The sequence below is a fragment of the Platalea leucorodia genome, assembly GCF_965183815.1.
Source record: "Platalea leucorodia genome assembly, chromosome: 8".
Lineage (NCBI taxonomy): Eukaryota > Metazoa > Chordata > Aves > Pelecaniformes > Threskiornithidae > Platalea > Platalea leucorodia.
The window spans coordinates 12,173,396-12,194,319 of record NC_138830.1 but is presented as its reverse complement, the minus strand read 5'-3'; the positions used below and the strand labels follow the sequence as shown (position 1 = coordinate 12,194,319).

General features: G+C 39.4%; 1 protein-coding gene across 1 annotated transcript in view; it reads left to right on the top strand.

Annotated features, from left to right (window-relative positions):
• Positions 1 to 20,924, top strand: part of ARMC9 (armadillo repeat containing 9) — an 80,315-nt gene that overhangs the window by 23,708 nt on the left and 35,683 nt on the right. The window contains 5 exon segments of the mRNA XM_082319305.1: positions 2,405 to 2,503; positions 10,235 to 10,270; positions 17,684 to 17,718; positions 18,894 to 19,005; positions 19,950 to 20,042. Coding sequence (XP_082175431.1) covers positions 2,405 to 2,503; positions 10,235 to 10,270; positions 17,684 to 17,718; positions 18,894 to 19,005; positions 19,950 to 20,042 — 375 coding nt within the window.

The following is a 20,924-nucleotide window of genomic DNA, read 5'->3' as shown; positions in this document are numbered from 1 at the left end:
GAAATCTTGAAGAAAGTATCACCATCTCACAAGACATCCAGATCTCTTGTGAGAGTCCCCTTTTGAGCTTTGGCATCAGCAGTGATGAGAGGGCATTTCTGTGATTATTGACTGCAATCTAACCCATCAGGGGTTTTTGTAATTTTAAAACTGCTGCCAGATCTGTTGTATGTTACACTGTGGTGGAAACAATCTTCTCCAAAATTTTGGTGAGGAAGAAGCTTTGCTCTCTGTTCTGCCAAGCTGAACTTGTTGATGTAATTGGTAAAGGGAACTGGGGTAGGAGTGAAGGCTTGGGGAAGCCGGAAAGCTGCCCGGCAGAAAAGGACCTGGGGGAATTGGTTGACATATGGCTGAATATGAGCTAGCAATGTGCCCAGGTGGCCAAGAAGGCCAAATGCATCATGGGTTGTATCAGAAATAGTGTGGCCAGCAAGATGAGGGAAGTGATCGTCCCCCTGTACTTGGCACTGGTGAGGCTGCACCTTGAATACTCTGTTCAGTTTTGGGCCCCTCACCACAAGAAGGACATCGAGGTGCTGGAGCATGTCCAGAGAAGGGCAATGAAGCTGGTGAAGGGTCTAGAGCACAGGTCCTATGAGGAGCGGCTGAGGGAGCTGGGGTTGTTTAGCCTGGAGAAGAGGAGGCTCAGGAGAGACTTTATTGCTCTCTACAACTACCCGAAAGGAGGTTGTAGCGAGGTGGGGGTTGGTCTCTTCTCCCAAGTAACAAGTGATAGGACAAGAGAGGAAACAGCCTCAAGCTGCGCCAGGGGAGGTTTAGGTTGGATATTAGGAAAAACTTCTTCACTGAAGGGGTGGTCAGGCACTGGAACAGGCTGCCCAGGGAAGTGGTTGAGCCCCCATCCCTGGAGGTATTTAAAAGACGTGTAGATGTGGTGCTCGAGGACATGGGTTAGTGGTGGACTTGGCAGTGCTAGGTTAACGGTTGGACTTGATCTTAAAGGTCTTTTCCAACCTAAACGATTCTGTGATTCTATGGTTCTATGAATGCGTTATTCACTGTGTGAAATGGGCCACTCATATGTGACTGGAGAAGGTACAACTTTCTTATAGGTATTTATTTTTTACGCAAAGATGATTTTATGCTTCATCTTTTGCGCCATTGTCTCTGCGAGCATGCCTCTGTACTATAACTTCTGTATAACCTGAAGATTATTCTTACGGCAGATGTTAGTGGCCTCTAGATGCTTTTAAAGGGGCTATGAATTGTAAGCAGGGAGAATGACCTAGGAGTTCCTGTGCTGCCTGCTGAAATGTCAGTATGTACCTTCCTCCTGTCGTCAGCACGAACGTCTTGTAGTCTGTTACTCTGCATCTGGGATCACCGTCTGCTCGCATCATTAGAAGAATTTGCCTGTAGGTGTGGATTTTGCTTTACAGCAGATTAGGAAAGGTATCTCCTCACATGCACTCTGGTAACAATAAGAAACACATAGTCATTCATTTGCTCCCTCCCATTTCACACTTCAGTGCTCTCCAAGGTGATATCCTCTTACCTTCTGTGGTGGAAGAACCAGGCACTGGTTATCTTTTGTTGCGGATGCTTGTTTAATTTTCTTTGTAAGCCTTGTGCTAGGCAGTCATTTGATCCCTCCCAAGTGTGTCCAGCTGAGGGTGCTCTTTCGTTGTGAATCTTGATTTCTGTCATTTCTGCATCCAAAGTGGAGTTGGGTGCTGAATAAAATAATGTTGAAGTTACAACATTCTGAATTTGGAGGGGTTTGTTGTCTTGCTATAGGTCTGAGAGTATCAGAAGTGTGCCCATTCGCGTTTCTATAATCTCAGTCCTCTCACCTCTGTTCTGGGGAAGTTAATAACTGTTCTGAAATTAAGCAGTTCTATTATGGTGTAGATTTCCCAAAACAAAAAAACTAAACCCGCTGAGATGTTTTGCATTGAAACACAAAGCGCTGTGTTCTGTAATTCATAGTTACTCTCTCTGCTGTACAAGACAGTTGTGTACGTTCTGCTTTTTAGCTAGACAACACATCAGCATATCATTGTCTGAGTCTAAAGCACAAAACTGCTTCATACCTACTGTTGGACAACTTGCCTTTTGATTGAGGAAAATCTGTTTGCAAACAGGTGTGGCAAATTCTGTTTTTCTTCTAGAGTCTCTGAAAGTGTTTAGCGTTAGTCTTGTGAATAGCATAACTATTCCCAGATGAAGCGAGTTTGCAGTTTTCTTAATTTCTGAACAGAACTATAGTTGCAGTATATACCTTGTGCTTGCATCAGTTAGTCTCAGGTGTGTGATTTCTTGCCCCATTACAAAAAACAAAAAAAACCCAAAACCCAACCTTTAGTATAGAAACACTTGTCTGGTAGAAAGTGTAAGTTTTATATAATTCAGTTCTCTCTTTGTGTTTCCTAATTTTTAGATCACACCAGAGTATCTTCAAAGTGTTTGTGTTCGCTTGTTTAGCAATCAGATGAGACAAAGTGTAGCACATAGTATTGACTTCACAAGGCCTGGAACTGTAAGTATTAATGTTTGGTTTTTTTACAATAACTATCTCAAAAGATAATACCACTTAAGCTGTATATTGATAAACAAACATGAGACAGTAAAGACAAAACATAATGTGTCCAAGCTTGTATAAGAATATGGCAGTACATAAGGTTTTGTTGATCTCAAATGCTGGTGAATGTCACGGTTACACAGTCATAGCTGCAGAAGTATGATTAGTTCTGTTGTTATGATAACAGTAAGCTGTATATCTGTTAAAATGCTAACTGAATGTTTTAAAAAAAAAAAAAACAAAAAAAACCAAACAAAAAACAGACAAACCCTGAAACTAATGTCCTAAGTGTGGTTTGATGGCACATCTTAGCCAATTTAATTTAGCTAAAAAGGGCTGATGGCGTTGCTCAGCTCTGGACACATGCTCTGTTCCTTTCTGCTGTCAGTGGTGCTCCTAAAACCCTAGAGTGAATTGGCTTAGCCAGCTAAAGGAGAAGCATCAGACAGGATCATGAGAACAAATGGGGAAAAGAGGAGGCAGGGAGGACTTCCCTTTTTTGTAAGAGCTACTTGATAGATGGGCAGTTAGGTGATACACCGAAGCCACCTTGTTGATTTACATGATGGGCTTTAACCTGATATCTAAGGATCTTTGATCTTATTGATAAGCAGCTAAGGATCCCTAAGGTTTTTTTCTTCCCACTTCACCAGCCTCTTGTTTCTTTTCACATGGCTGCAGCACACCTAGCTGCTTATGCCCATTAATGTTCTGCTCAATCTCTTCTGCCTAAATGGAGAAAGATCTTTTTTTTTTTTTTTTTCCCCCCAGCAGCAGAACCAGCTAGGATAGTTTCTAGTGTCTGTTAAACTGTGCCTGGGGGTATGAAATTTTAAATGACTTAACGATAGTGTAAGAGCTGTTCAGTGGTACAACCTTTTGTAATACCTAGCGTGTTCAAATTTTTCAAACAAGCATTAACATTAAAACTGCATTAAAACATTTTAATATTAAAATATTGTGTGCCACTGCTTTACAAAGACAAGCCAAAGTCATGAACTGTGGTTATTGTTTTTGCCGTGGCAGACATTCATGTATACTTAACTTTGTAGTAGGAGAGCTTTGTGAAGTGTCAAAGGAAAAGGAGAAGAAAATAAGATTCTTGCTCCTTGTTCTAGCCAAGATTTTTAATAACAATGACGCTATGGGTACCGTTTGTTCCTCTTGAAAATCTGTTACAGAAAGATGAAGAGATAATAAAAATGTTCCCTTTTCTTTATGTGCTAATATTTTCAGAGATAAATATTATTCCTCATTGCTCTTTAAGCTGTTTTAAATGCCCTCATTTCCCTGTTAATGGTCAGAATTCCTTTCTCTGACTTGCCATGTATTTAGAAGGTGCAGTCTTAGCAGCATATCCTAGGATTTCTGTTTGTCTGCTACCTCAACGCTAGGGGCTGTCTGTAACTCCTCTCTCCTCTGATTTACACCATGTCCGTGGTGCACGGTTATGCCATCTCCCACCCCATAATGTACACCCCCCCCATCTTTCTTCTAACCAACAATTTTCAGGGGTCTTCCCTCTTTCCCTGCCAATGGCTTTCCAAGATAATGCTTCATGTACCCCAGTAGTCTTCCGCATTTTTGCCATCTGATGTTGGGGCTGTGTGTGTCTCCTAGCTCCACTTCCCTGTACTGAGATCATCCATTCTCTACAGCCACATGCTCTCTGCTTGCATCAAGCTTTTCTTTTTCTCCTGTGCTTTCAAGGTGCTCCATTTGCCCAGGGTTTCACTCTTACTATATTTCTTTTCTTTTTATCATAAGTTGATCTGCTGATTTCTTGAACACTTTTGGGAAGTGAGCAGAGGGAGGAGTGTCATCCTTATACAAGGTGCTGATTTGTTTGTCTGCTCTGCAGAGAGTGCAGAAGTGGCTGAAGCTATGTCTTCAGTGATAAAAGCTGTGTGGATTATTGCTAGACTGCATATGTCTTTCTGTAACCCTATCACATATGCTATTTTAGCATAAACATCTGTCCTTGTACGGTTTAGCCTTTAGGTATAGGCATCTGTTTCTTTCTTCATTAAAAAAAAAAAAAAACAAACCGAACAAACGTTTAAGAGCTTTAAGAATGATAAGTGATCATTGAAGAAGTGGGTAAGCAGCAGTGTATAGGCACAGTATTTCAGCCAGAGTCTCTGCCACTGGAGGTTTTTAAGAACAAGGTAGACAAGCGATTACCATTTACTAGGAATGGTTGATGCTTGGCTGCTCCTCCAGGACAGATTAGGTGACCGCTCAAAATCTCTTGCAGCCATACTTCCTCTGTTTCCCTCTACTAAAAGATGCTCAGCTGTGAAATGACTGTTGATCTCACGTATTGTTTATTTACTCCTGCTTCTCTAAAAGTATTTCTGCTCCGGAAGCACCTTTGCCACTGTAACTATGCCACTATGGCCACTTTAGCACAGTTTCCAGCTATGTAGATAGGTCAGAGAAAGAGGATTTGGTGGTGATGGTAGATTTTTTTCCCTCCTGGAAGTAAATTTTTGCCTCCCTTCTGTCCCAAATTAGCCAGGTTAAGCTGAGTAAGGCTGTGTTCTTCTGGCACATCTGTTTTTATACTAGGCTTTTATACTAGTATCTATTTTTATACTAGGCTTTACTAGCATACCTATTTCTGTGTGACTTTGTCTCCTTTACCCACACTATTTGAGGTAGTTGCTGTGCCAGCAAAGTTCTCTCGTGAAGGACCAGGACAGCTATAGCACTGAGACTGTTTAGATTAAGGGTTTCTCGACTGGTTTAGGTCACTCCTTGACAGTGAGGTTATAGTAGCTACTGTGGTTGAAATCTAATGTTTCTATAAGCACACCCACACACTCAGGCTGTCTGAGCCAAGTTTTGGAGGGCTAATCACAGTCTTTGCTTGTAGCCCTTCACTGCAGCATAACCAGGTTTCTTCATTTTATCCTTTTGTCCACACTTGATTGATCATATTTTCTTGTTTCTTTCCTATGTAGAGAGTTCTGGTTTTATACATGAATAGCAAACATGTAGAAACACAAATAAGTGTAAGAGGAAAAAATATATATAGCCCATCTTCTGAGAAGATGAGACTCCTTCCTCATCATCCCAAAATACTTCTAACCACTCCCTGACTCTGTTGATCCAGGAAGCCAGAGGAGACTAAAAACCAAATTCTGACTGTTTGCCACTAGGCCACTAAGGCATCCCATTACTTTTTCTTCCAGGATTCCAAATACCTCATTGTTATACACTTAGATGTTATTGTTCTATCATTAAGTGGTTTCAGGTTTTCACATAAGTTTTGGAATAAAGCTGGAGGCATCGTGACCCAGACTAAGCGGTAGTATGAGTTTGCAGCATCTGTGCTTGATTTGTGTTGGAAGGTCCCTTTGCTTTTTGCTCATAACTAATTAGAGACACTAGAGTGTCGTCTTTCCAGCTACTCCATTTCACTGTACTACTTCCATTTCAACTTCTACTGTAAGGGGCAGTCACCTGTATAATTGCAGAGGGAAGAGACTAGCAGAGGGGCAGCTCCTTTGCTCATCCTTACCATTAGGTCACGGTGTAGGCAAGGTAAGTGAGGAGTTTAAAAAAAAAAAAAAAAAAAAAAAATCAATGTACAGAGTTTTGGCAGACATTAAATATGGTGATTTGTTTTGGTTTTTCTTTTTTCCCCCACTTCACCTTGAGTATTCAGGATTTGACCCTATCTCACTGACATCACCAATGTCAGGAACAGACCCTTCAATAAATCAGTTTTGGTGGATCAATATCTCTAAATAGGTGAGCAGAAAAGAAAATCATTAGCAAGGAAATTACTTTTTTGTTGTACTGATGCGCAGCCTTAAATTCCTACCACTTTTACTTAGGGAATCAGTGGATGTGCATTACGTAGTTTGGAAAGAGGAGGTGCTTGAGTTCACAGTGAGCTATACTGGCGCAACTCAGGGGACAATCCAGGTTTGGGAGCAGGTTCTGAGAGCAGAACATGCTAAAGCTGCATCATTCTCCAAGATGTGTACTTGAGCTCTACAGTATATTTTGTTAAATCAGCTACACTACACTGGTAGTTTTAAGTTATACTGGGAAGGAGGACTGTACCAGTGCTGTAACCAAAATGAAGTGTTGCCCAAGGAAATTAAGAGAATGCCTTGGATTATATCCTTGGTAGCGTTATTTGTCTGCAAACTTGATTTTTTTCCCAGTGCATTGTACCCTGTACTCAATTTTTAATGTCAGGAAAGTAGTATTGTGTAATATAAAGCCTTGAGGTCTCAGGCTTTGAAAGGACAATACAGGTAGCATGTATCACTTACTAATGTGTGCTGTTATTATACAAACATCAACGTCCTGGTTTGTCCCCCTACCCCCCATGGCTGAAGGCCTTTCAGACTGAAAGAAAATCGGATTGGGAGGACAAATCCCAGAACAAGTCTTTCTTAACTGGCTTTAAGACCTGAGGCAATGACGTCTCTTACCCAAAAGGCTTTCCCAGTGTAATCACACCCACGAAATCTTACTTAGCAAGGGCTTCTGGTGTTGGCTGTTGCTTTGTTCTCTCCGGCAAGCTGGCTTGGATCTCATTCTTTCGTAGAGCAACTTCATGCCTCTTGCCAGCTCTGTGACCTCCTGGGTCAGCTTGTGAGCCTGATCTACAATCCATTAACAGGATGCATCTGCTGCATATAGTGGGAGAGAGGCCACACTACTGTGTTACAGTTGGGAGATGTTTCCAAGGCTTCTCTAAAGCCCTGTTTTACCATAAGGCTTTTTTCTAGCTGCGGTTGAATGTTATCACCTTCTTCCATCATGATATTTGACATGCGTGGTCCTGAATTGGGAGATAAGAAACCTGAGAGAATTGTCAAAGCAAAAGGTCTGGATCTAAGAATAGGAGGTCAGAGCACCAGGTCTGACAACTTGAGGAAACATTCATTTGAAGATTTAATCAGGTTCCTGACTTTCTAATGTTCGTTTGGACAGGGAATTGATGTGGGTAATCATAAGTTTGAAAAGAATAGTTTTAAATACAGTGATCTGTCATAGTCCCTTATATCTTTAATACTCTTGAGATAACTTGAGTTTTACTTTTTTTTTCTTTTTTTTTTTTTTTTTCTTTCCAATAGTGATTTGTCTGGTGGGTAAGAAGCACAGGTTGTAGTTTTTTGATGCCTACAATTTTCTGTTTAACACATGTCATGAAGCCGAGAGGATTCTGGCTCTTTACCACTGAAGCGTTGTACATTCGTTCCCCATCAAAAGTAGCTCTTAAGCATAGGCTCAAGTCTTAAAACCATGAATAGATTTTCTGATTCAAGTAAGATGTACACCTTCCTGGAATTTCTTGGATTAGGGATAATGTAATATGATTCTCTAAATTTTGGATTAAAGAGAAAACAGAAACTGCTTCTTCAGATGCACAGTCTCTGTCAATAGTCAAGATGTGTGTTAACCGCTGGAGAACCTTTCTCTGACTAGAAAGCTGTACAGTTGTCTGCATATATTGCTCCTGTGTCATGGAATAGGATAAATGCCCATTATGTTTTTACTGCTATTCACTCTGATTATATTTACTGTAGCTACCATTAGTTGAATTAATGTCCCTTGCAAGTTCTAGATCTCTTTTGGCACAACTCTTGAAGCTGTGGAAAAAATATTTTTTTAGTTCTGTCACTGGACAAAGCACCAGCACTTCTGTAAAGTTAAGTTGTCATTTACAAACTGTAAACAAGGAGGAATTTTTTTAATTTGCTGGTCTGTGCTTTTTTCTTCAAACACGCTTTTTACTGCAAATGTGAACATGCCATCAAGCTGTAACAGTTGGAGGCAGGTATTCTGTTTCTTACTTCTGAAAGTTTTCTGCACCAGGAGACCACATGAAACCTAGGAGACAGGATAACAGGGTAGCAGAAGTTTCGGTGGTTTTTGTCTTGGGTTTTGTTTCTTTTAATTACTCTGAACCGTTCAGAGTGGTTTCACCAAGCATTATCTGGATGTAAAAATAATTCCATTTAAAAATAATATGCACAGTACAGCAAACAGCATCTTCCCTAAGCAAGCTTTTCTTAGGATGAAATGTATCAGTCTTCTCCATCCCTGTCCATGGGGTGATTCTTATATGTTACCACTTACATACGGTAAAGAAGAAACAAACCTACCTCTTTATGGAAGCAAAGAGAAGTTCTTTTTTCTGCTGATGCAGTGTATGATGTCTTTTTCACAAGTTGCTGCAGGTGATACAACTACCTGCAGCAACTTGGGCGGGTTTTTTTTGTTTGCATAAATTCCTCATCTCTAAAGGTAAGGTGTTGCCGTTGGTAGGCATTTCCACAAACTTTTCCTGTTATTGTCCTCAAATCATAGAATAGTCCAGGTTGGAAGGGACCTTGAAAGGTCATCTGGTCCAACCTTTTGTGGTTTCCTTTAATGTTAAAACTTTCCTTTAATGTCATCTTTGTCTTGATGCCTACATACATTTTTACTGGCTCAGGTCATGTGTGTGTTGAAATGTCCTCTCATCCTGACACAGATTATCTCCTGGTTTCTTTTCCTCACTTACTGGATTCTATCGATGTTGTCCTTTGTCTTAAATTTAGTCATAAAATGTCTTTGCCAGGAGCTGTCTCTCTGTGTGTGTATAGCACCGTGAAAGTTAAAATACTCATTCACATCAGGGAATTCTGAATGTGATGGTAATAAAAAGAATAATGTCAGATTTTTAAAATTTATTAAAGAATAGAAAGAACTTTATTTTCTGCTCGCAGTGAAGAGTGGCAAGTTTCATATACCTTTGTATACTTCTGTATAAGGCTGTATGTGTCTGTTAAAGAGGAACCTGCTAAATACAGTGTTTATGTACTTATTCATCTGCAAAAATACGTCCTCTAAAGTATTGGCAGGTTTGTACAAAAACACTAGAAGCAGAATAATTAATATTGGTCTTATTTCATTGTGTTGAACTGTGTACTTTTATTTTGAGTTAAGACTGTTCTTTTTAGATACAAAGCTGTTCTGAGTTAAATATTTTAGTCTAATTAAAGAGGCAACTTTACTAAGTTACACTTAACTGTACTAAATGACTCTAACCATGAATTACCACAATTTTTTATTTTAGTAACTAAATCTCAGGTTTCCTTCCAGAGACTTTTCCTTAATTTATCCTTTTTGCCTTTTGGGATGAGGAATTGATAACATTGCTGAAACACCTTAAACTGTCTCTCTCAGCTTTCATTATGTGCTGGTGAGAAACTCCAACCAAAGCAAGCATGGAGAATACTTGCAGCTGCTTTCTCAGAAGCTGAGGTCTTCTGATCGATTTCCCGTTCATTGGTATCTCTCTCTTAGCTGCTTCGGTGTAGTGAACAACAGAAGTCATATATTGACATAAATGCGTCAGTGCTTGGTACATAGCTATTCTAACTGACAGTTACAATGGAATAATGTGCAGACTAGGTAGTTTGCCAGGTGTTGAAAGGGGAACTTGTAATGTGTACGTATCGCAAGAGAGACACACAGAGTTCAGTCCTAAAACATACAAGTATGTGGATTGGGAGAAGGTGCTTATACTTTTCTTTTCAAAGCTAATAGTCTGTTAACTTTTAGCTAATTTTGGTTTATTGTTTTTTTAGAACTGTGCATTTCTCTGATTTATTTCTGTTAACTTGTTTTTTTTTAATCTTCTTTATTTTATTGTGTGCCTGTTTGCCCATAAAGGGATATTACTCTATGAGCCCTTGTGATGACGGATATGTAAGTGTCTATATCTTTATATCCTTTCACATTGCCTGCTGCAGTCTGTCACAGTCTATTTCTCTTCATTTCACAATGTGTAACAATTTTCCATGCATTTTAACTTGTCATGACATTAACTGTATGGTTTATAAAGAGGCAAAAAATGTTCAAGGCTTGGGATTTCTGCATGGAGAACAGAATAGAAGTTCTGAGTAACCTTATGGCTTCATAATACATGTAACATGTCAACAGAAGACCAGCTTTGTCCACAAGTTTTACATGAAACACAGCTTCTTTATAACGTGCAGAAAACAATTGTTTCTTCCACATGTACATCAGTGTATATAGCATACGATGTCTCTGAAGTGTGCCAACACCAGCTGATCCCACAACACCTTTGAGTAAGCAGATAAATATTATTGCTTAAGATAATACAGCAAATTGAGTTGTGCTCTTCAGGGGTGCATCGTATTTTATGCATTTATATTTTTAATTTCTAAAGTGAAACTTTCTTTCTGTAGTAAAGATTATCAAATTGTTTCAAACAATTAAAATGGATCCTCTTTCACTGAAAACTGAAAAAGCAGAATGGTATTCTGTGTACTGCCTGTGACTTCTGTAACCCAGATGGAAGTTTGTATTCTGGCAATATTACAAGTACACCATAAGTATCTAATTTTGCCCATAGTCAGTGCATTCTTTGCAAAGAGAGGAAATGAGTTTACTTCTAAGTAACTCGGTCTGTAATCATATCATAAAAGTGTTTGACACCAATTCTGAAAAATGTCAGTCAGTATTCTACTTTAAAGTAATCCAAATTTGGATTTTTATCACTTTTTTTGGGTAAAACAAGATTTCACCTTTCAAGAAAAACTATACTTTTTTTTAAAACATATTCATCACCTGGAATTACAGTAACCCCTGTGGGCACTCAACTTCCCGCTTAAAACGACATTTTGTTTTGAGAAATAGTCATAGAATTATTGAATGCAATGGACTATTCCTGAGGTGCTTCTTTTTATCTTGATGTGGAGAACACTACCCACATTCACCTGTGTTAAAAGATCACCTGTATCAATCAACCTGTTCCTGTTGATGATGTGAATGGTCATAACGGACACCTTTTGCTTGACATTTAGCATTTTCTTCCCTTATAATTGTCTGGTTTGAGATTAGGAAAGGTTGATTACAGATCAGAAATTATGAATTAGGTGGTCTTTGCTAAAGAAAAGTTTTGCCCTTATACAGGTAGCCTTAGTTAAATGTAGCTTTTTACAATGTAGAATGTAATAACTTAGAACACAGAGTTGTTTATAAAATTTTTGTGAAGCTATCTGACTCTAATTCTGAGGTATTTCTTGAATACATAGATAGCTTTCAGCCTCCCCTCACTGTTCATATATAGTGTTTTATACTTTTTCTGACATTTTGTCTTGTCATTACATTATCACATAGTATTACAGCGTGACTTTTTTATGTACACTTCAGATGTCTTAGAGAACCTGTTTTATATGCCAAGTGGGAAGTTTTCATAACAGCGTTTCTCTAGTATAAGTAAGGAAAAAAAAATTAATTAAAAACATTTGCAGATCTTCTTATGAAATAAATTTGCATAGCCCCCATAGACCTGCCAGGTTACACAAGCTCGGAGTCTAACCCATCAAAGGCTGCATGTAGCAGTCTTGTTGTCATTAGCATATAACAAATGAGCTCAACATAAATTTGTGAGTTCTAATGATACGTACAAATTTGCTCAGACTTTGGTTTTACTCTTCACATATTCATCACGTATCTTTGATTATTAATTCTGAATCTGCATTGAATTTACACTGAATTCTTATAGCACATTTTCAGAGTGGTAACTGAGGACAGAATCTGGCTTTCAGCTTTAGCCTTCAGCATATTATGAATATAGACATTAAATAGCAAAGTGGAGTTAGTTTGAATACAGGGCTACAGTAATTGATAAAATCAGTTGTGGTTTTGGCTTGCACATGAAATGCATCTGTTTTCTTTTATAAATATTGATTTTTTTTTTTTTTTCCCCGCTCTGCTTTGAACTTTGTTTTATTCCATGCTGTTCATATTCATGCTTTGCTTCATTCAAAAATTAAGGGCTGCCATCTGTGGCTAATCTGCATCGTGACAGAATTACTTGACTTAATATGGTACCTGGTTTGGCTTTGGCAAGAACCAACACAAGCATAAGTCATACCCCATGATCCTGCCAGAATGAGCTATGCTTGGGCTGTTGTTTTCTTGTGCTTGTTTCTTTTCCTCCTTAAGACACCTAGTTTCTGCATGTGTTTCAATGATGACAAATGGTTCTGTCCCAAGATAGGTTTTGCATGAGAAGTATTTTGTTCAAGATTAAATCCGTGAATGTTGGGAGTCATGTATTGCAGATGAGTCATGTACGCCCCATGTTCTTCACACTCTTTTCATTGACTGGCAATTTAAGGAATACTGTTACTCAAAAGCTTGAATTAATATTAAACCTGTTCCAGAAAAGGTAAGATTGGGGAAAGGGCTTGTGAGAAAATGCTGAGGAAATAAATGCTTTTTAGTCTAAGAAAACTGGTAGTAAAGAGGAGCTACATAAGCTTGGCCAACTGAGGCATTGTCTGATGGTTGACACAATGGATGTGTAATGAGGAAGTTACCTGTCAGCAGTGCCTTTGACTCTGCTTGCCTTTCACTCTGTGGCCTTGGATTCATCACCTAGAGATAAAGATTGTAATGTTTCTACTAACCTTGTAAGAATATTAAGAGTTTACTTTCTATAGAGTGCTTTGAGGGCTGTGAATGCACAGTGCTGATGGTTTTACTTTCTCTTGTCCAGTTATTTAAAAGCAGCTGTTATAAGTACGTCCCAACTTTCCAGCATTCAAATACTCTCTCTCAAAACCACAGTACAGTTGGAGTTTTTGCATTATTGCTAGAGAAATGATAAGATATCAGAGTTCAGCCTTTAGATTTGAGAATGAACACCAGGAAAGAGAAGAAAGGATCTGTAAGGATCAAAAAACCAAAAGGCCAAAGTGGGCTCTGTTCACTTCCAGACTTCAATATTAACCTTTTCCTCAGTTAAGCCTATCCCTTTGTTCCTAAAAATAATTTTAAAAGGCTTCATGTTTTTACATGTATCTGCAGTGTAGAAGTCCATTTTTAAAAGCCTGTGGCTAAAGTTTTGCAAAGAACTTAAAAAAAGTTTTGTTATTAATTTGGTGGTAGGGCAGGTTTTTGTGCCGGAGAATCTCTTGCCTTTGCTTTCCGTGGTAGCAACGTGATGAGAGGGGTGAAGGCTGCTGCAGCTGGCTCTCCCACCAGAAGTAATGCATGTGGCAGCTTGGCTTTGGATCTGCTGGGTACAGAGACAGTGGTGAAGATGATGACATTTTTCCACTGGCTAGATTATATGTCTCAAACGAAGTAAGCGTGCTGATGTAAGTAAGCCCACGAGCTGATTTGTAGGACCCAGGTGTATTTGAGGTGTGATTTTCCTTTTGTTAGAGCTAATGCGTGAGCCAGGAACTAGAGTGTAACACAACTTTTGGAGGTTAGGTTATGTAAAGGTATTTAACTGGGTAAATATCCTGAGATTGGGACATCTCAGATCTGGGAAACAAACATACAAATACTCCCTAGTGAAATGCAAAAGGAGGTGCTGAGGCGGAAGCGTATTTGCTTTGGTGAGCTGCCTGCTAGGGAATTTGTAACGCGCATTTACCCTTCCCTGCTTGTGTGGGGCAAGGCGCTTTGTGAGGTGAAGAGCACTCTGCTTAAGGAATAGGAGTATTAAACCAAGTTAAAATTAAATGTTAGGACAGGTCTATATTTCACTCTTTTAGTTAGAAACGTTACTGTGAAGGAAGCCGTGAAATTTTTGGCAGAGTATGGGTTGTATTCCCCAGGCTTAATTTCCACCCGAGTCCATAACCCAGTGCTTCCTATTGCTAAGTTGGCTGCTTCCAACCGGTCAAATCTGCCAGCATTACAAATGAGGCGTGGGGCTTGGTACAAACCGTTATGGCCTGTCACAAACCGTTATGGCCTGTCGGGCCATCAGCTGGAGCTCTGTGCTGGGACAGGCACCCCTTGATGCTGCTGCTGCTGGAGGAGGCAGCAAAAGCAGCCAAGGAATGGGTGCGGAGGTGGTGCTGGCCAGACCGACAGTGGTCTGGGAGCCAGAGCTGAAGGAGGCTATGGTATGAGGAAGGGTAGTGGGGCTTTGAGGGTCTGGGGTGCCACATGTCTTTCCTCTTTAAAAATGAGGATAAAAAGGTGAAAAGTTGAGCCCCTATGGCCAGAGATGTTAAACTGAACGACCAGGACTCAGTGGTACTGCATTTGGATCACTTGTTTGAAAATTGAACTGATTGAAAATCTCTTCAGACACATTTAGCAATAGATGGAGAGCGTGTGATGCTGTCCCGCGGCACGCTGCGTGGCTGTGTGCGTCACAGGGTGCCTCAGCTGTCTGACCCGAAGTGGTGCGCACCCTGACGTCACAGCCCTGCGAGCCACAGGAGAGCTGCTGGGTTGCCTAACTGCCAAAAAATGCCCCGTGAAGAAATAGAATTCTCTAGCAATAGTTTACTGCAGTTCTTGTTCCCATAAAATTACTTACAATAGAGGCCTAAATAAATTCCAAAACAGGAGAATACTTGTACCAGAGTTGTTACTATACTGTATTAGCTGTTGTTAACTTATTTTGCAGAATTATTTTGTCATAACCAAACATTAAATCTGTTGGGTTTGTATTCGTGGTGGTTGTGCCATGAGCATTTGATTGTTTAATTGCAAAATAATAATTTTTAGCTCTTGCACACTGCCATTCATTGGTAGATCTCAAAAAATAGCTTATTCAAGAGACGGATGCCTGTATCTGCTTTCCAGATGAGAAAAATTGAGGCCCAGAGATGTGAGATGACATGTTTAAATTCTGTCTGCGGTTGGTAGCTGAGTCAGGACTAGAAGCGTATCTCCTGAGACCCAAGCCAATGTCTTACTCAGTATGCTGTACTGGACGGATACAGATTAGCTTACTTAAGACTAATTGCAATCATGTAGATGAAGATGAAGAAAGGAAATCTCTGCCTGTGATATGGTTGCGTTCTTTCTGCTTATCAGAGGTGCTGACTGTAGTCAGTCAGATTCAGAAATGAAGGTGCAGCGAAGGACAAACTGGCCCTGAAAAGCTTTTCCTCGTTTCTGTTTTGCCTCACTGAATTTGACATAATATGAACTGTATCCTTATTGCTTTCCCAGAAACAGCAAAAGCCTGAGAGTGCTTCCTTCTTCCTGTGCAGGTTCTAGACTGATAAACTCGGGTCTGGTCAGAAAAGTGAGTGCTCGACAAGGCGGCTTTCCATCACGGTGGTCCGGCCTTCAGAGCTCCAGCACAGGGTCGGCCTCACTGCGTGGTGCCTTTTTGGTGTAGGTAGACTGCAGAGCCAAACCATACTAAATGCTTTGCTGTGCTCCATCTGCCGGCTTAAAAAGTAATTTGGGAATTAATAGGAATTTGTCCTGCTCGATCTGATTGATTTTTAAAAATCCGAATGTTTTTCCTATTGAAGTTTCTGTAGTTTGAAATTTATAAAAGCTTGAAAAATCTTACGCTTGCCAAAAAGTTTTATTTGTGTGGAGGGATGATGCATGTATCTTTACCAGTTATATATCCTTTAGTTAGATTTTGGTTGGAGCACACTTTTTTTTTTTCCAGGGCAGCAAAGAAATGGTGGTAAAAAAAGAATTTGCTGATAAGCAGAGAGCTTTTATATACATCTGTTTACTCTTAGTGACCTGCTCTGTTTCTTTTCTCACTACTGTTCTTTGCCTCACCTTCTCATCTTCAAGGGCTCTGTGATTTCTTTTGCTTTAACGCGCTATAGTCACTTTCTTCCCAGTTCCCTTTAATGGAGAAGGGTGCTGAGGAAGGCAATGAGAATGATTTGTGATTTCATTGCGCACTCAGGTACAAGATGATAGGTTTTGACTGGGAAAACCGTTTTGTTTAAACAAAAGTGAACTTCTGATATTTATCAAAAATGCCGAGGAAAATGAATACAAATGAATGAGGGGAAAACAGTTTAGGTAGATATGATACTTCGAAAGGCTTTTGTATTGTGTAAAATAAACTATGGTTTGAGAACTGCTCTCAAGACAGGTTAATTTTGACGTGTGTGACCTGCTAATTGTCTATTGTGTACAAGTCATTCATTGACTTAAACGTAATATAAAATGCTTTCCAATGTGCGTATAAGCTTATTTCACGTCTAAGAGAGCAGTTCCTTGTATTACGAGGGATACCCGTGAGGTAGTGTGTTCAAGAATATGTCAGCTGGTGTAATTCAATATTCTCTATGGTATTTCATGCTTTTTGTCTCCTAAATGCCTCAGTTTTAAATCTGACAATAGACATCAATTATATAGCTCCCATTGAAAGAGGCTAGGTTAGAAGAGAAGACCGGTTTTAAAGGCATAAGTGGTAATGAGAGATTTTTTTAGAAAGTGAGTAGGGAGATCAACACAAAGAGGTGACACTGAATATTCTGCGAATATGGCACGTAGTTGACATCAGAATGCATGATATGAAGCACTCTTATGCCAGAATTCCTGCTTCTTGGCTCACCTACAATTAGCTCTAGCAAAAAATATTTACTGAAGCAGAGAACTTTTATATGGAACTTTGATATGGTGTTGATACTCTTAAGTTTTGACTTGTTGAGCAGTGGTGCCTGCATGTGCTCTGTGTCACACTGCATCAGAGAGGAAATATCCAGGCTTAAATTGAACTTACCTTAGGCAGAACCACTGAGAAATGGCATGCTGTTCCGTACTGGTTTTATCCATACTAGAATACATAGTCTTTTCTTTACATATTAATAGTTATATATAAGGGTATATATTAGTAGCAACAGACACTCTGTCAACATTAGTGTTGAAACAAAGAATTATAGCAAATTTGGGTGCAGTAATATGTGCTAGGTCTCCAGTGAAATATTGCAACTTTTAAGGTATGAAAATTTTTGAAGTCAATAAATGTGTTCAGCAAGTTCTTAATCATCCTCAGTGGGCTTCAGATGGTAGTTTCTACTCACTTTTTTCCCCTTTTTTTTTTTTTTTTTTTTTTTTTAAAATGCTTCAAGTGCAGGTAATTTTTGGAGTATGACAGTGAAGATAATACAGCCAAATCACAAAAACAGAGGTTTTAACCTGTGAAACACTTTAAGGGAAAAGAAGGATAAACACTGAAGTCCTCTCTTTCATTAGCTGTGTTTCTATTTTGCAACATAGGTTTTATAGGAAAAGAACTGCACAACATCAGTGAAAGAATTCACTGTGGACCTCATTAGTAACACTGTTGGAGTGAAATTTGGACTAATCTCTTGTGATTTCTTTTTTTTCTTTGTTTTTCTGATCCAGGCTTCCACAATGTTAAGAGCATCTTTAGCCCCTGTGTAAGTATTTATTGCTGAGTTTCATTTATATCTGTAGAGAAGAGGAGGAGGGGTTTGTAAACTGAAGTGCACTGCCAGTTGTCTGCAAATGGTGTGCTTCCTCTGATCTCAGTGAACATTGTATGCAAATATTGTGTGATGATACGTGTTCTTCCGCTGGGCAGGTTCAGTAACATCCCAATTTCAGCGGAATGTTGCTAATCCAATAAGTTTGCCACTCCACACCTGTGAGTTGGTTGCTGTATTTTCTTTACTGTTTCCGCACAATACAGTACTGTTGTTTTACTTGGTTTGCTTCTCACAAATCCAGGAAAAGGGGGAATTGGTAACGTGGATTTTTGGGTGCTTCAAGTTTAATTTTTTTTGTGACTGACTTGCTTATAAGATCGAACAGAGATGGTATATCTGAGGTGAAGTTTTTATTAAATTTTTGAGACACTGTTTTGATCCTTCTGTTATTTACAAGATAATTAAAGGGACAATTGTACATATAACATAAATTTGTTTTGAAAAGTGGTAGGATAGGAAGATAGGAGTAAAAATTTTTTAGCGGAATATATTTAAATATTAAAATTAAAGCATTTACTGGAAGCAATTTTGTTAAGGGAAACTTCTATTGCAGTGTTAAAACTCAAAATAGCAAGATAGTACTGGTGCACAGAAAGTGCTCCTGTATTAAGTCTTATGTTAAACCAGCCTGTAAAAATCCATTCAGCCTACCACCTTTGCCTTGGAGAAGACATTTCTGTGTGCATGAGGTCTTAGAGGTGAAGTTGGAGCTGCAGCTTGTTACTGTGTCTGTTTATAACCATGTGCTAAGAGCCACAAGCTGCTGTCCTCATGTCCTTGTGGTCCACACAGGGCAAAAAAGGATGTTACTGTACTGTTTTGTGCCACTAAAAAGCTCAGCTCATCACTTGGCTAGTTGTCAGAGTTTAGTGTCTGCAAGTTACGATGGTAAATGAGCTGCATGCATGGTGAAAAATTAAGTCCAAGTTTTAAAATGTCTGTTGTTCTAACATGGCAATGGTAATAAAAGTAACAAAGGTGTAAAAATGTGGAAGCTCTTTTCCCAAAGCAGACTTCCTCTTTTGGCTCTTCTCACCTCAGTAACATCAGCTGCACTGAATAAGAAGAGTGAGTTTTGATTAATGTCTTTCCCGTTTGCATTGCAGGAAGATGCAGGATGTGCCATTGTTGCCCTCTTTGGATTATGAGAAGCTGAAGAAAGATTTGATTACGGGAAATGATCGTCTCAAGGCCTTCTTGCTGCAGGCTCTGCGCTGGGTAAGGGAGATGGCCCCTGCAGAAATAAAGAAATAGGTCCCTGCTGGAGGGGTCCAGAACTAAAATCCATCCTGTAAGCAAGATGATTGTTCTGGTGATCAGTTCAGCAGTATAGGCAACTTCTCTCTTTGTCAGTGAAGCTTGCTGAGGCTCTTGAGATGATGAGGAAAGCCTAGAAAGTAGGTGTGTATTTGTAGCAGTACTCTCCCCATCTGAGGAAAGCCAGATAGGAATTCCTGGGCTCTTCAGTGGAAGTAATTTCTGATGTGTTTTCAAGGAAATTGTTGTTGGTTTAGGCAGTTCCTTTTTCCACGTATTGCCCTGTTTTAGATTTATATAAAAATTGCTGTGTCAAAGAAATACCTGACTCTAATCACCAGTTTTCTTTTATTATCAAGATATTCTACAAGAGCCTACATTTTGGTTGGCTCAGACCATGTAATGATATTTCAGAAAAATTAGAAGTGACAACAGGAAGTTACATTTTTCCTGGTAAAAAGGAAGCTGATGCGTTCAAAGTGACAGACGAGAAAGGTGATAATAGTGGAATTCTGATCAAGCTTCAATATCCATTTTCACATAAAAAAACATTCGTTGGGTCTGACCAGCGGTTCTTCTAGCCCAGTACTCTGTCTCAGATGTTTTAGAAAAGCACCACATCTGCAGCTATTAGAGGGGCTTTTTAACTTTATGGGAAGTAATGCTGTATCCTTCCTGTACGGACAGTGATGACAGCTCCCAACTTAACAGTTTTGTAGTGGATCACTGAGCTGAGGTCAGGTCAGTTAATTTCATCTTTCCCTTAGATCGCTGAGGTTGAATTCCTTCTCCCCATGAGGTTTCTCAACTATGGGGTATCAGCACCTTTAAAATCTTCAGTGGTCATCAATTCACATTACCATTTGTTTATTTGACTGGTTTATTTATGTTGTTATTTATTTTAGCGCTTGACAACATCACATCCTGGAGAACAGAGAGACACGGTCCTGCAAGCCTACATCAGTAATGACCTCCTAGACTGCCACAGCAACTGTCAGGTCAGCTGGAAAGGGTTTTCCTCCAACTTGTATGTGATATTGCTCATTTGTTTCTATGAAGTGCTAATCAGAAAAATTTATCGCTCTCTGGAAGGGGAAAAAAAAGTAGTAGTGCCAAAATGATGTGATGATACATTTAATTTCTGCATCCCAGTCTTTAAATGTGATGGCCAGAGTTTTGCATTACAAGAGCTCTCAGCATAGATAGAGTTCTTGTGGACAAGTGGAAGTTGGTCACCTCTCCTGGTGCTTGGTGCCCATGAATTGAGCAGAAGCCTGCTGTGAGCCCCTTCCTTAGGAGTTAGCCCTTGCTTATCAGATGCTACGTCTCTTTTTGAGTGATTATATATTGTTAGATAATACTTTCAATCCATTTCACTGGTCTAGGATAAGAACTAAACTAGGACTTCAGTCGCAATACCTCTATGGAATATCTGATTATGCACTTGTAATAACATGTTCAACAGTATTTCCGTGAATTTGGAATGGATTGTTACCTTTCTTTAGAAAGGGGAATTGCTGGTACGTTGATTTTGAAAGGTTGCTGCAGTCACTGATAATCCCATACTATTGCTGACAAAAGTGCAACTTTTTTCATTTGTAACAGTGAATTTTGTGCATAGTTGAGTTCCCCAGTCGTTTGAAGCAGTGGGCCTACTTGTTACGTTGTGGCGCCATTATCATTGCAACAGTAACTTAACTAGAAAAGTTAAAGGATTATTAAATCAATGATCTGGTTTTCTCCCTGTAAATTTCTGTAAGAGAAAACTTAAGTATATGTAATGCCTGAAGTAAAACAGATTTAAAATAGTTTGCAATGTGGTGTTCTTGGTAAGTTACTGAGCTGCTTTTCCACGCTCTTAGTTGTGAAACAAAAGCATT